We start from the raw sequence: 12,432 nt of genomic DNA on the forward strand, positions 1-12,432 counted from the left end.
CACCCACTGGCATCTGTGAAGGGGACCTGGGTCCCCACAGGGGCTGGAAACCAGAACCTCTTGGTGGGTCCCTCTCCCAAAGCCCGAGTCCCCACTGCCCTAGGCCCCCGCTGGGCCTGGCCCTCGGCGCAGCCAAAGGGGGGAGGAGAAGGGGAGACAGTGGGGGAGGAGACACAGCTTGAGACAGACAGGAAGTAGGGGTGACGGGGGCGCGGTGGAGGACCTTGAAGGGGTAACGGAGCTGGGGTGGGACAGAAGCCGCCGGCGCACGCCTTACCTTGCACCCCAAGGACGTAACGCCGAGAAGCAGACCCGGCAGGGTTACTGGCTCTGCATTCATAGAGACCGCTGTCACCGACCTGGGCCTGGGCCAGACGCAGGGAGCCCGATGGGAGAAGGTGATTCCTATAGGGGTGAGGGGCACCGGTGAGACCCCAACCGACCCAAGGCCTCAAGATCCAACTCAAACCCGCCCCCGCCCCCAGGCAGCCTGCCAGGACTAAAGCAGTGCCCACTGCCCACCTTTCACTCCCCCGCCCCCCCCCCCGCCTCCATTTCCCTGAACTGCCAGGCCAGGGCCAGCTCCCACCCCAACTGGCGAAACAGAGAGCACTGGTCTGCCAGCTTGGGTTCAAGTCCAAATTCTAAAACCTTTCCTAGCTGAAGAAAGGCCCTTCACCTCTTGGGGCCTCTGTTTCCTCATCTGTAAAGTGGGCATACAAAGAGGGGCAGGGGCTGGTGAACAGAGCCCACGTGGGCTCAGCACCTGGTCCCTGCTGGACACCGCTGACCCCCCCCACCAACGCAGGCACACAGCCATTCCCCAGCCCCTCCCCGAGTGGAGGTCAGGGGGTGCAGGGTGAGGTGCCATTTGGAAGCCCCTCCCATGGCGCTGGGGGAGAACCTGCCAGCCCAGAGGCCTCTGCGTCTCTGTGCCAGGCCAGCCGGACTCCACATCCAGGGCCCCGTGGTGCTCTGTTGTCCAGCAGGGCGCTGGGCGCTGGGCGCTGGGCGCTGGGGAGGAAGCTGCACAGGGCCCGTCACTGTCCTCCCCACCCAGCCCGGCTTGCCGCTGTCACCTAGCCCCCCTCACAGGGCTCCAGCTGGTGCAGCTGGGCTAGGCCGCAGGGGGCCCCTGCGGACATGATGTCACCACCCACAGGGCTGCCTCCTTGCAGCCCCTGCCCTCACAAACTCAGAGGGCATCCGCGGCCACCAACCCCAGCTGGCCCCAAGAGTGGTGGCCAGAGAAGGGGTGGGGACTGCAAGGTCCACCCTCCCCCCCCACTGTGTTCGCCAGGCTGCAGGCCTGGCCCCCCCCCCCACTCCCATTGCTGCCGAGTCTCGGCTTCCTCCCCTGCCGAACGAGGGTGACAGGAACCCCCACTGCCCAGGCAGCTGCAGCAGAGTGCTGGGCACACGCTTACCCGACAGGTCCCTGCTGCTGGCAGCTCACTGTCTGCACAGCCCTGCACCCCATCTGCAAAGCGGGGTGATAACCCCGTCCAGCCACCCCTCCTCTGGAGCACCCAGCAGGCTCTTGGGGCAAGTTCTCTGAGGGCAGTTGCACCTGACACACTGGGCTGTGGTCTCTAGAGCCACAGCGCTGGACCGGACCACCCGGCTCCCGCCCTGTTCTGCCGTGTGCTTGCTGTGTGGGGCTGGGCAAGTCACTTAACCTTTCTGTGCCTCAGCTGCCTCATTTTGGTAAACAGAGACAACAGCGCTTATAACCCTTACAGGGCTGTCGAGTGGCCTGAGCGACCTGACTCGCTCACAGCCCGGGGCCTGGAACAGAGCAGTGCTCCACGAAGGTCAGCTGTTACCATGGCGACAACAGCGCACCCATAAACACTATGCAGGGCAGTTTTGTTATTTATTTTAAAGTGGTTTTTTTTTTTTTTTAATTGATTTAGAGGAAAGAGAGAGAAAGGGGGTGGGGAAGGAGCGGGAAGCATCAACTCAGAGTAGTTGCTTCTCATATGTGCCTTGAGCAGGCAAGCCCAGGGTTTCAAACCTGCAACCTCATTGTTCCCATCAAGTCAAGGCTTTAATCACTGCACCACCACAGGGCAGGCGGTTTGGTATTGCTTAAAACAGATAAAAGGAGACCCCGCCCTGGTAGCTCATTTGGTTAGAGCGTTATTCCAATATGACAAGGTTGCAGGTACGACCCCCAGTCAGGGCACATACAAGAATCAGCCAGTGATGCATAAATAAGGGGAACAAGTCAGTGTGTCTCTCTCTCTCTCTCTCTCTTTCTCTCTCTCTCTCCCCCACTCCCTCTCTTTCTAAATTCAATCAATAAATGAAAATAAAAACTAAAACACATGAATGGCATCATGTGCATGTGTGCAGGTCCGACTCATTCCGTTTTCACTGTTACATAGTATTCCCTCCTGTGATCACACCACGATTTATTCACTCCCCTTTCAGTGGACATTTAAACATTTATATGTGTTCTTGCCCTCCTTCCTCCTTCCTTTCCTTCCCTCCTTCCGTTCCCTCGTTTCTTCTTCTCTCTCGCTGCCAGAACTCCATACATGGACTCCCACAGCCGCCTGCACTCGCCCTGGTCGCGGTCCTCACCAACTGGCTCACGACCCAGCTCTCCCTCTGCTTTCCCGGGAACTCTGGCAAGTTTGGGGGCCACAGCCCAGGGGCGGGGTCAGGGGCCAGGGAGAGGTGGAAAGAAGTGGGGAGCACACTGCCACTGTGAGCATGTGGCATAAGCAGCAGCAGCTGTTCCATCGTGGTGGCGTGAGTGGCCAGATGGCTCCGGGTGGCGCACAGACTCTGGGGGAATTTCCTGTTTATGACATCCATCGGGCTTGAGCCTTCACTGGCTGTCAGCTTTAAGATTCATCCAGCCCAGTTGCAGGGGGGGGGGAGCTGGATCTGAAAGGGACCCACATACTCCGCTGGGTCCCTCTGGTTCTGTGAGCTCCAAGGGTGCCCTTTCTGCCCAGAGAGACCAAGGGCACCTGAGAGAAAGTGCTCAGAGTCATGCAAATACCCGGGCCACACCGCCCACCTCCTCCTCAGCATACACCTCGCTGCAATCCTGCTTGAGTCATATTTCCAGCCTCTGTTCGTCCCTTGTGGCTCAGGTGAGCCACCCCCGCTGCCCAGGCAATGCCCTGCTCCTGGTTACACAACCCTGGAGCCATTGTGGCACTTAGCACACCTCTGATCACCTGTCACTGTCAGATGGCTCCATGAGGGGAGAGGCCAGGTGTGCCCATGTTCCTGCTGTGTCCCAGCCCTTAGCACAGGTCCTGACCCACAGTAGGTGATCAATAAATACTTGGTGGCAAACCTCAGTGCTCCACGCACACACACCTTCACTCACACTATTTCCTGCCCCTGCCCCATCTCAAAGATACTCTCCTGCCCTCCAGACCCCTTCAAGGCAGCCTTGGCTCTGGCTCTTCCATGAAGCCTCCCCTGGTCAGGCCAGGCAGTTACACTTCGCTGGCTCTGAGCCGTGTGAAGCCCAGTTCGGCCAGCTGCCCATTCATTCATTCATTCATTCAATGAAGAGGAGGTCAAGAAGAGCCAGCAGCTGCAGGGGCTGGGGAGATGCTTCTGTCCTCAGATTGCTCAGAGTCTGGTGGCTTGTCGGTGCCCAGTCCCCCTTGCTGTGTCCCATGTTGTTAGTACCACTGTCCCGTTTCTAAGGGACCCATCTGCAACCTCACCCTGAGGACACACATCCTTCAGAAAAAGGATCAGTGGGTGTGGATGCACAGCCCTCCCCACGGTTACCCAGCCCACCAGAGGGCTGACCTTCATCCACAGATACCCTCTCTGTGCCAGTGTCTTCTGGGACCAGGGCGGGGTCCGACCCTGAGCAGGGCAAGGGCCAACCCACCTGCACCACCAGCTAGGACCTCCACCCATCAGTGGCCATTCTGACCCTCATCTCCTGGCTGCCCTCCGCCCTACACCGCAAGAAAGCCCCATATGGAAAAATCAAGTTGAAGACTTTAGGCAGAGGGGCCCATTACCCACCAAGTGGCAATATATGGGAAGGAGAAGATGCCATCCCCGTGAGCCCGCGAAATGTACGTGCAGCAAGCCAGGTGACCAGGGGTGGCCGCCACCTATGGAGTGTGTCCCGTGTGCTGCCACACAGCTGAGCAGCCTCCGTGGACATTCTTACTTGAAACTCCCTACAGCCAGACCTGCCCGGCTGGCGGGTCTGACTGCTATCGCCCCGGGTTGTGGAGGGTTTGTGCAGACCTGGGACTCCTCCTGCACTCCGCTACCACCCTGCCCACCACCACGGCCACCTAACCGGCCTGCTGAGAAGTTTAATTCACGATGACGTTTTCCAGACAGAGAGCTCTGGCCATGGGCTGATAAGACCAAGACCTCAGAGCCACCAGCCAGGAAGCAGCATGCGCCGTGAGGACCCACCACGGTGAAGGCCCCACGAGAGCCCCCAGGAAGTCCACGCCATGCTGGTGAGGGAGCGGCCTTTCTCCTGGGCCAACAATACGGCAGCCCCCGCCCCTGCACCACAGGGTAACTGGGCCAGAAAGGGGCTCGGGGTGCCGATGACCCCCCCCCCTCCTCGCCAGCTCCCCTCGCTCCTCTCCCCTGATGTGACTGGATCTGGCCCAGCGTGGGACCCTGGCCGGCTGCCTCGGGGAGCCTGAGCCGGGCCAGGAGTGCTAGCAGCTGTCCCAGCTACACATCAGAGCCACAAACAAACACTGTTGCCTAGAAACACCGCCTCGCCCCAGCATTCCTGGGTGGGATCACAGGACGCAGCCGCATGGTGCTCTCCGGCCACCATCTCCTGTCCAACCCTTTCATTTCTCAGACGGGAAGACTGAGGCTCAGACATGGGAAGAGCCTTGTTCAAGATCACTCAGTGAGCCGGGCAAGGCTGGGAGGGGACCCCAGGTCTGTGACCCTGATCTCACACAGCGGAGCTCGTGTGCTCTCTCCGATGTGGCTTTGGCACAGTCCTGGGCACGTGGGTTGCTCAAGAAATCCTGCCACCTTCCCTTGCAAATTCACAGCTCACACGGGCTCTTCCCAGACAGCTGTCCCACAGGGTCAGGAGTACGCAATGACCATTCCCGTCCTTGGACTCAGCCGTTTGCTTTCGGGATTATCCCCCAAGGAAATGAGCAGAAGATACAGAGAAGCATTTACGCAGAGATGCTCCAGCGGTCCATTTATTACCACCAAAAACTGGCAACGAGCTCATGCCCCAAACAGAGAAACAGCTTAGCAACAACGAGAGGCAAACGGCCTGGAATGTTGTTTTGTCCTTTAAATAAAAAGCAAGTGACATGGGCCAGATGAATCAAGAAAATGTGTGAGTGAAAACGTCGATGATGAGAGCAGAGCAGAAGGCGCACCGGGCTGAGCTCTGCAGACGCCTCTGCGTGGGCACAGCGGGCGGGGCTGCGTGAGCACAGCAGGCGGGGCTGCGGACACAGGCCGCTGGCTTAGGGTGTCAGGGCCCCTCCAACGCCCGTGGCGTGTTTTTCTGCTGGGACTTTCTGAGAGGGTGCCTGAGAGCTCGGAAGTTTCTCTAGAACCTCCAGAGAGAGCAGGGGCCTGCCAGACATTGGCCAGAAGCCTGATGTGTGTAACATAGTCAACAGTTTTGCAAATGCTTGGTCCTAAGATGAATTGTTTTTTGATGAGATTTCATAGCAAACTAAGACATTTGTTGGAATTATTATTATCATTTGAAATATTGGAGACAAGCGTTAGTTTTTGTTAAACTAGCATATGTCTCTTTCATTTATTCAGTTAGAAAATATATTTTGAGTGCCTATTGTGCATCAGGCAATGGATTAGGCATTTGGGATAGAGCAGCTGAACAAATGCTGGTTATTCTATGCTGATATATCTGATGTGTCTGTTGTGTGTGTGCATGTATGTGCACATCTGTGTACCAGTGTGTATGTGTATTTGTGTATCTGTGTGCATGTATGTGCTCATCTGTGTGTCTGTATGCCTATGTGTATCTGTGTCCATGTATGTGCACATCTGTGTGTCTGTATGTCTGTGTATCTGTGTGTATGTATGTGCACCTGTGTATCAGTGTGTGTGTATTTGTGTATCTGTATGCATGTACGTGCACATCTGTGTGTCTGTATGTCTATGTGTATCTGTGTGCATGTGTGTGCACATCTGTGTGTGTATGTTTGTGTGTATCTGTGTGCATGCATGTGCATGTCTCTGTGTGTGCCTGCATGCATCTCCGTGCATGTGTTTGCATGTCTGCACATGTGTCAGTGCAGGACAGGCCCAGGCCCAGGCCCAGGGCTGGGCGTTGGGACCCCAGTTCGCCTGCTCCCCGTGGGCTTCTGTTTCCTCCTCAGCCCAACCCTGTCAAGGCCGCTGGCAGAAAGGGCAGCCCCGCCCAAATGGAGATGGAGAACTGCTCAGGGCCTCAGCCACATCGGTTCTCAGCCTGACCACACCACAGTTACCGGGGACAGCAGGAAGAGGCCGCCCCAGTGGAGGGCACAGCCAGCCAGGTGGGAGGAACACAAGTTCCAGCGCGAGGAGAAGGGGGGGCAGCAGGCACCTCCCACCCAGAGGGTGCAAGCGGGACCCTGGAGGCAGGCGAATGCCCGCCACTCAGCACAGGTATGTCTCAAGCTTCCCGAATGGCAGCTTTGAAGCTGTGCCTTGGGACTCCCTTGGAGAAGGAGGAGGAGGAGAAGGATGAGGAAGGGCCGGCAGACAGCAAAGTTTACCCCCCGACCCCCACCTCGGCACCACCAGCCCTTGGTGTGGGTTTTCCATGGGTTTTCAAATCTCCATCTTCTGGGTGAACACCCGAGACTATGGGAGCCACGTGTTGATGAGAACCGAGCTGGGCCCGGCGTGGGGAAGCTGTCTGGGCACTGGCTGTTTCGTATGCAAGAGGCCCGGGCACCGGGGGATCCAGAGCCCGCGCATGAGGTTTACACAGTTCAAACCCAACCAAAGTCGGGGAGGTCACCCACAGTCACCAACAAGCAGAAACCCACATGCCTGGCAACTGGTGAGCGGCTCAAACAAGGCGGACTTTCCACTCTGCAGCATATCACCCAGCCACAGAAAGGAACAGTATTCTGACACACGCCACAACATGGGTGAACCTAAAACACGTGACGCTCAGAGAAAGGGGCCAGACGCAAAAGGCCACAGACAGCACGACTCCATCCATATGAAATGTCCAGAACAGACGAGTCCAAAGACAGGAAGCAGACTGGTGGTCCCCAGGGGCTGGAGGGGGGGGCAGGAAGGGAAGTGGGTGCCGCTGAGCATGGGGGTTTGTGGCAGGCGGGGCAAGGGGGGTGGGGAATGCTGGAAAGGTTCTAAGATTGATTGCGGTCACGATTGCCCAACTCTGTATATACTAAAAACTTCAAATTGTACAGCATGTGAATTACATCTCAATAAAGCTTTTATGTTAAAAAAAAAAACCCAAAATAACCATGGATGAGGATGAAATAGGATAACAGATGTGACCGTTTTTAAAAGCTGGAAATGATGCCTTAATTTGTGAACAGCAGCAGGAAACTGTTGTCAGGGGGGAGCGATTTTCAGGCACTCAGGGATGGCGCGGTAAGCACGGTCCATCCATCACCATGGCGCACGAGGACCACTTCCACAGCGTCTACTTTACAGGTGGAGAAACGGGCCCAAGGGAGCCGGCAGCCACCCGAGGCCCCACGGCTGAGACGGAACCAGCCAGGGCTCGCGTTCCGGTCCGACGGGCTCCAGGGTCTGAGCTCGGCACCCCGGCCCCACCCCAGGCCTATTTCCCTCCTCATCTAGATAAACTCCCAGGATCCCATAAATCTCGAGAGCAAGCTGGAAGCCAGGAGGAAGTGGGGAGGGCCAGGGCGATGGGACAGAACACAACTCTAGGATTGCAACAGCGGCGCTCACAAGCTGATGGCTCCCCACTGACCGCTCCGTGCATCATAACAAGAGGGGTGACCCGAGGGGGTGGACAAATGGGAACCGCGGTTCCCCCGCTTGAGCAGCAAGTCATAAATAAATGCACCTGGCCACTGGCCACGGCCCAGCCAGGGGGCGAGCACCGGGCGTTCTGGCGGGAGACGCAGCCCCCCCCCTCCCCGCGGCCCGCCGCCCGCCCCCACACGGGACATGGAGCTACACAGACAGCAGGGCACGCAGGGAGTGCTGCAGCCCAGCCCAGCACAGGACCCTGGCTGCAGCCAGACGTACAGGACTTCATGGTTTGGAAGAGCTGACCAAACAGATGTTCTGAGATACAGAGACCCACGTGTGGGTGTCGGAGGGGTGGGGGCTGCTCAGACCTTCTCTGTCTGGAACTTCTCAAAGGCCTTGCCAGGACTGATGTCACTGGCCAGAGCTGCAGCCGTGTCCCCCACCCCCAAGGGTCAAGGACCCCAGGAACTCCGAGGCTCTCCTGTCTGGAATCACCATTCCCCACACCCCTGCCCTGGGCGGGGGGGGGGGGGCATACAGCCTGGCTTTGAACAACACCCAGGCCAACCTCCTCCTGCTCCCAGGATACCTAACAGTTATGGAAAAGCAGAGTCAGGAAGCCCGGGGGACCAGACACGTGGTCTGCGGAGCAGGGAAGGATGCAGCCGAGGTCACGGTCAGGACGCCGTCCCAACCATGGCATTGCTCTGTTCCACCTGGGTGGTCACAGGCAGCTCACCTCACTTCTCTGAGCCTCGGGGCAGCTCAGGTAACAAGGGCTGCTGTGCGGATCACCGGGGGAGTCTGCACACAGCTCCCAGCAGCTTATTTCCAAGGGGTCTCTTCCTGAGCGTCCACAGACCCTCTAGTGGTGCATGGAGAGGCTTCAGGGGACCCAGGGACAAAAGCACTTTGTGCAGAAGTGAATGCACGTCCACCGGGGAGCATCCACAGGGTCCTCACACCCCCTGGGCCATTGGCCACCTTGAGGCCAGTTTTCCCCCCCTAAACCCCAAACTCTTCCCCTCCCCCACACCGGGGCCAGGTGATTGGAGTTACCTGTCAGTGATGGTTGGCACAGGGTGAGAGTCCTTGGTCCAGGTGACCAATGGGGGTGGGGAGCCTTGGGCCTCGCAGTGCAGGGTCACCTCGTCACCAGCCTTGGCTGTGACTCTCAGAGGCTCGTCTGTAACATGTGAGCCGTTCTCATGGATCCTGGGCTTGGCTGTTGGTGGAAACAGGCAGAAACTGAGCACGTCAGGGAATTGGGGGATGGCTCCCCTGGGGAAGCCACGGCAGACTGTCGCCTGGGAGGTGAAGACGGGTGTGGCTCTGTCATAAGGGGAGCGTGCAGGTATGGGGGGTGCTCAGATCTGACGGCTTCCCAGTGCGCCCCCCCATCTCTCCACCACCACCCCGGAAGCTCATTCTGCTGTGAGGCCACCGCCACGGTGGCTCCTGCCCCAACATCTGCAAGCTTCTAGCTTCTCTTCATTTCCTGTTCCTTCCCTTGGGACACTGGGCAGGTGCTGTCCTCTTCTTCTCTCTCCACCTTGTCCCCCATGAGCATCTCATGTCTTCCCAGGACATCAGACACCAGGTGACACCCAGTCTCACTCTGGCCTTCTCCAACCCCACCAGGGTATATACTAATCTATGTGCATCATCTCACTCTCATATTAAAGCCAGAAGCTCCTGATGGCGGTGGTGACCCCAAGCCCCTCCCTCTTTGTGCCACCCTCCATTCCAGCCAGGGGCTCAGACACCGAATAACGACGAGCACCCAGAACTCAACAAGCCGTCCAGCTGGGGCTATGAAGACCCATGTAGCCCTCAAGTGTTTCCCGGCACATCATGAGTCAGAGAGAAACCCCCAGCTTGCAAAAACATTTTTTTGCAACGTGAAAATATTGGCTCTAAGCGCATAGGATTGAAGATGGGCTGTGCGTCTGTCTGCTCACTTGCCTGGACAGCTACTGAGTGCCCAGTACTGGAGGCAAGTGAACTGTGCTGACTGGCTGTCCCTGTCCTCATAGCATGGGGTCTCACAGGGAACACTGCTGCCAAACAGCTCATACAGAATTATTCAATCAGAGTTGTGATTAGGCATTATGCAGGGAATATTCTACCCTCCTCAGCACGGCGACTTGACCCAGCCCAAGGGATCAAGGAGAACTGAGATCTGATGGATGGGAGAAATTGGCTGGGCCAAGAGGTGGGGGAAGGGCAATCTAAGCAGCAATAACTAACTGTATGTGCAAAGGCCCTGAGACAGGATGGACCAATCAAGAAATTGAAAGGAAGTCAGAGGGTCTGGGGCACAAAGAATCAGGGAGAGATGCTGGCAAGAGGGTAACAAGGGTGGGGCGGTGGGGGTCCAGTGCGGGGGTCCAGTGCGGGGGTCCAGTGTGGGGGTCCAGTGCGGGGGTCCATGTGTGGGGGTCCAGTGTGGGGGTCCAGTGTGGGGGTCCATGTGTCTTTCCAAGGCTTGTTAGTGAGACAGCTTCCCCACACCAGTTATAAAGGGCTGAGATGGAGAAAGACAAATACCATATCATTTAACTTATATTTGAGTTGGAACTGCTCCTAGAGCACGTCCACACTGCTAGGAACAGAGTTCCGAGAGAAGACAGCTTTGGCCTACGTGTCTTTCATATGGGGAGAATTTGAGGCAGGGTTGGTTGGCCAGGGTACAGAGGAGGTGCAGGTAAGGTCAGAGTGTCCAGGCCCCTACCTCCACGCCTGCCAAGCCCTACCCCCAGGACAGAGGCAGCCGTCACTCACTGTTGACGGAAAGCCGCATCTCCTGGCTGGAGAAGCCCACGGTGTTGGTGGCCGTGCAAACATAAGCCCCTGCATCTCGGGTGGACGGCTTGGTGATGACCAAGGTGCCATCCTTGCTCACATTGTAGTGGGGACCACCGGTGGCCAGAACATTGGTTTCCTGTGGTAGAATCACAGGTGACACTAGCAGAGCGCACATCCTGTGGCAATTTAACATCATTCTTCTCCCCACCGCTCTGTTACCCTCAGTGGTAACAGGCTCCACCTACCTTGGTCCAGGTGATGGTGGGGGTGGGGACTCCTGAGACAACACATGGGAGGGAGGCTGGAACCCCTTCATTGGTGACGTGGTGGGTGGCAGTGGATTGGATTCTAGGTGGCACTTTTAAAAGCAAACCAATTGCATAAGTTAAAGTTCATAGCAACATTATTCACAATAGCCAAAAGGTAGAAACAACCCAAATATCCATCAAGAGATGATGGACAAACAAAACGTGGTGTATTATTCAGCCTTAACAAGGAGTAAACATCTGGTGCCACGACACGAGTGAACCTTGAAAACATCACGCCACGTGAAGTGAGCCCGACACAGAAGGACAAACACTGCATGCTTGCACCTATCTGAGGTGCCACCTGGAGTGGGTAAATCCACAGGCAGGAGGTAGAATGCTGGGTGCCAGGGCCCCGGGGAGGGATGGGGAGCTAGTGTTTAATGGGGACAGAGTTTCAGTTTTGCAGGATGAAAAGAGTTCTGGAGAGGGAAGGTGGTTATGCAACAATGTGAATGCACTTAATGCCCTTAAGAATGGTTACAATGGTAACTCCACGTTATGTCTATCTCACCACAAGTTAAAAACAACAACGGTTTCAACAGTAGCATACAAATGGCACAGTGCCCAGAAGTGCCACTGCTACAGGTCCAGGCCCCAGACCCAGGGCAGCCTGTGTCTGGGAACCAGCCATGCCCTTCTCTGTGCTCTGGGACTCCGGGACTCTGGATACATCGTTTCATCTTTTGGCACCCGTATTCCTTGCTCAGCAGAAAAAGCTCAATCAACCCCAACTTATTGCCCACTCGCTGGGGCTCGACAGATGAGAAATGGCGGAAAATGGTCTTCGCAGAGCAAGGGGACTGGAGGCAAGTGCCCCGTGCACCGCGGGCACCATCTAGATTGGCACGCACAGAAACGGGGTCTCTCGGAGGAGCGGGGGAGGGGGAGCGGGTGTGGAGAAGGCAGGAGGGGGAGCTTGTCTGTGCCAGCCACCCCACCCCCAGGAGAGGCCGTGTCATCGTGGAGCTTGTCTGTGCCAGCCACCCCACCCCCAGGAGAGGCCGTGTCATCGTGGAGCTTGTCCGCGTCAGCCACCCCACCCCCAGGAGAGGCCGTGTCATCGTGGCGGGCCGAGGGGTGACGTGCCCTGCCTGAGACCTGGAGGGGTTCCTCCCCTCCCCGAGCCTCAGCGCCTTAACTTCGAAACGGGAGTCGTTTAAACCCCCCCCCTCGGGACAGTTCTGAAAAGAAATGAAACATTCACAGAGTGTCACAGAGGGGCCAGGTGGCCTGTGCCCGACTGTTGACCACTGTTGGCATTATAAGGAGACAAGGCACCCGGGCTCCAGCCTCTGCCTCCTCCTGACTTTGGTTTTCCCCTAGAAAAACGGGGAACAATGTGTTATTCCTGCTCATTTCCTGGGGGGGGTTA

At 57.2% G+C, this 12,432-nt stretch overlaps 1 protein-coding gene across 2 annotated transcripts in view; it reads right to left on the reverse strand.

Moving 5' to 3' along the window:
- Window positions 1-12,432, reverse strand: part of HMCN2 (hemicentin 2) — a 142,173-nt gene that overhangs the window by 77,910 nt on the left and 51,831 nt on the right. For both annotated transcript variants that reach the window (XM_066255946.1, XM_066255945.1), the window contains exons 20-23: window positions 10,998-11,110; window positions 10,729-10,888; window positions 9,004-9,169; window positions 278-405 (exon numbers count right to left, since the gene is read on the reverse strand). In XM_066255946.1, the coding sequence (XP_066112043.1) occupies window positions 278-405; window positions 9,004-9,169; window positions 10,729-10,888; window positions 10,998-11,110 (567 nt within the window). The remainder of the gene's footprint in view (window positions 1-277; window positions 406-9,003; window positions 9,170-10,728; window positions 10,889-10,997; window positions 11,111-12,432) is intronic.

This window comes from Saccopteryx bilineata, chromosome 2 (genome assembly GCF_036850765.1).
Source record: "Saccopteryx bilineata isolate mSacBil1 chromosome 2, mSacBil1_pri_phased_curated, whole genome shotgun sequence".
In the NCBI taxonomy this organism is placed as follows: domain Eukaryota; kingdom Metazoa; phylum Chordata; class Mammalia; order Chiroptera; family Emballonuridae; genus Saccopteryx; species Saccopteryx bilineata.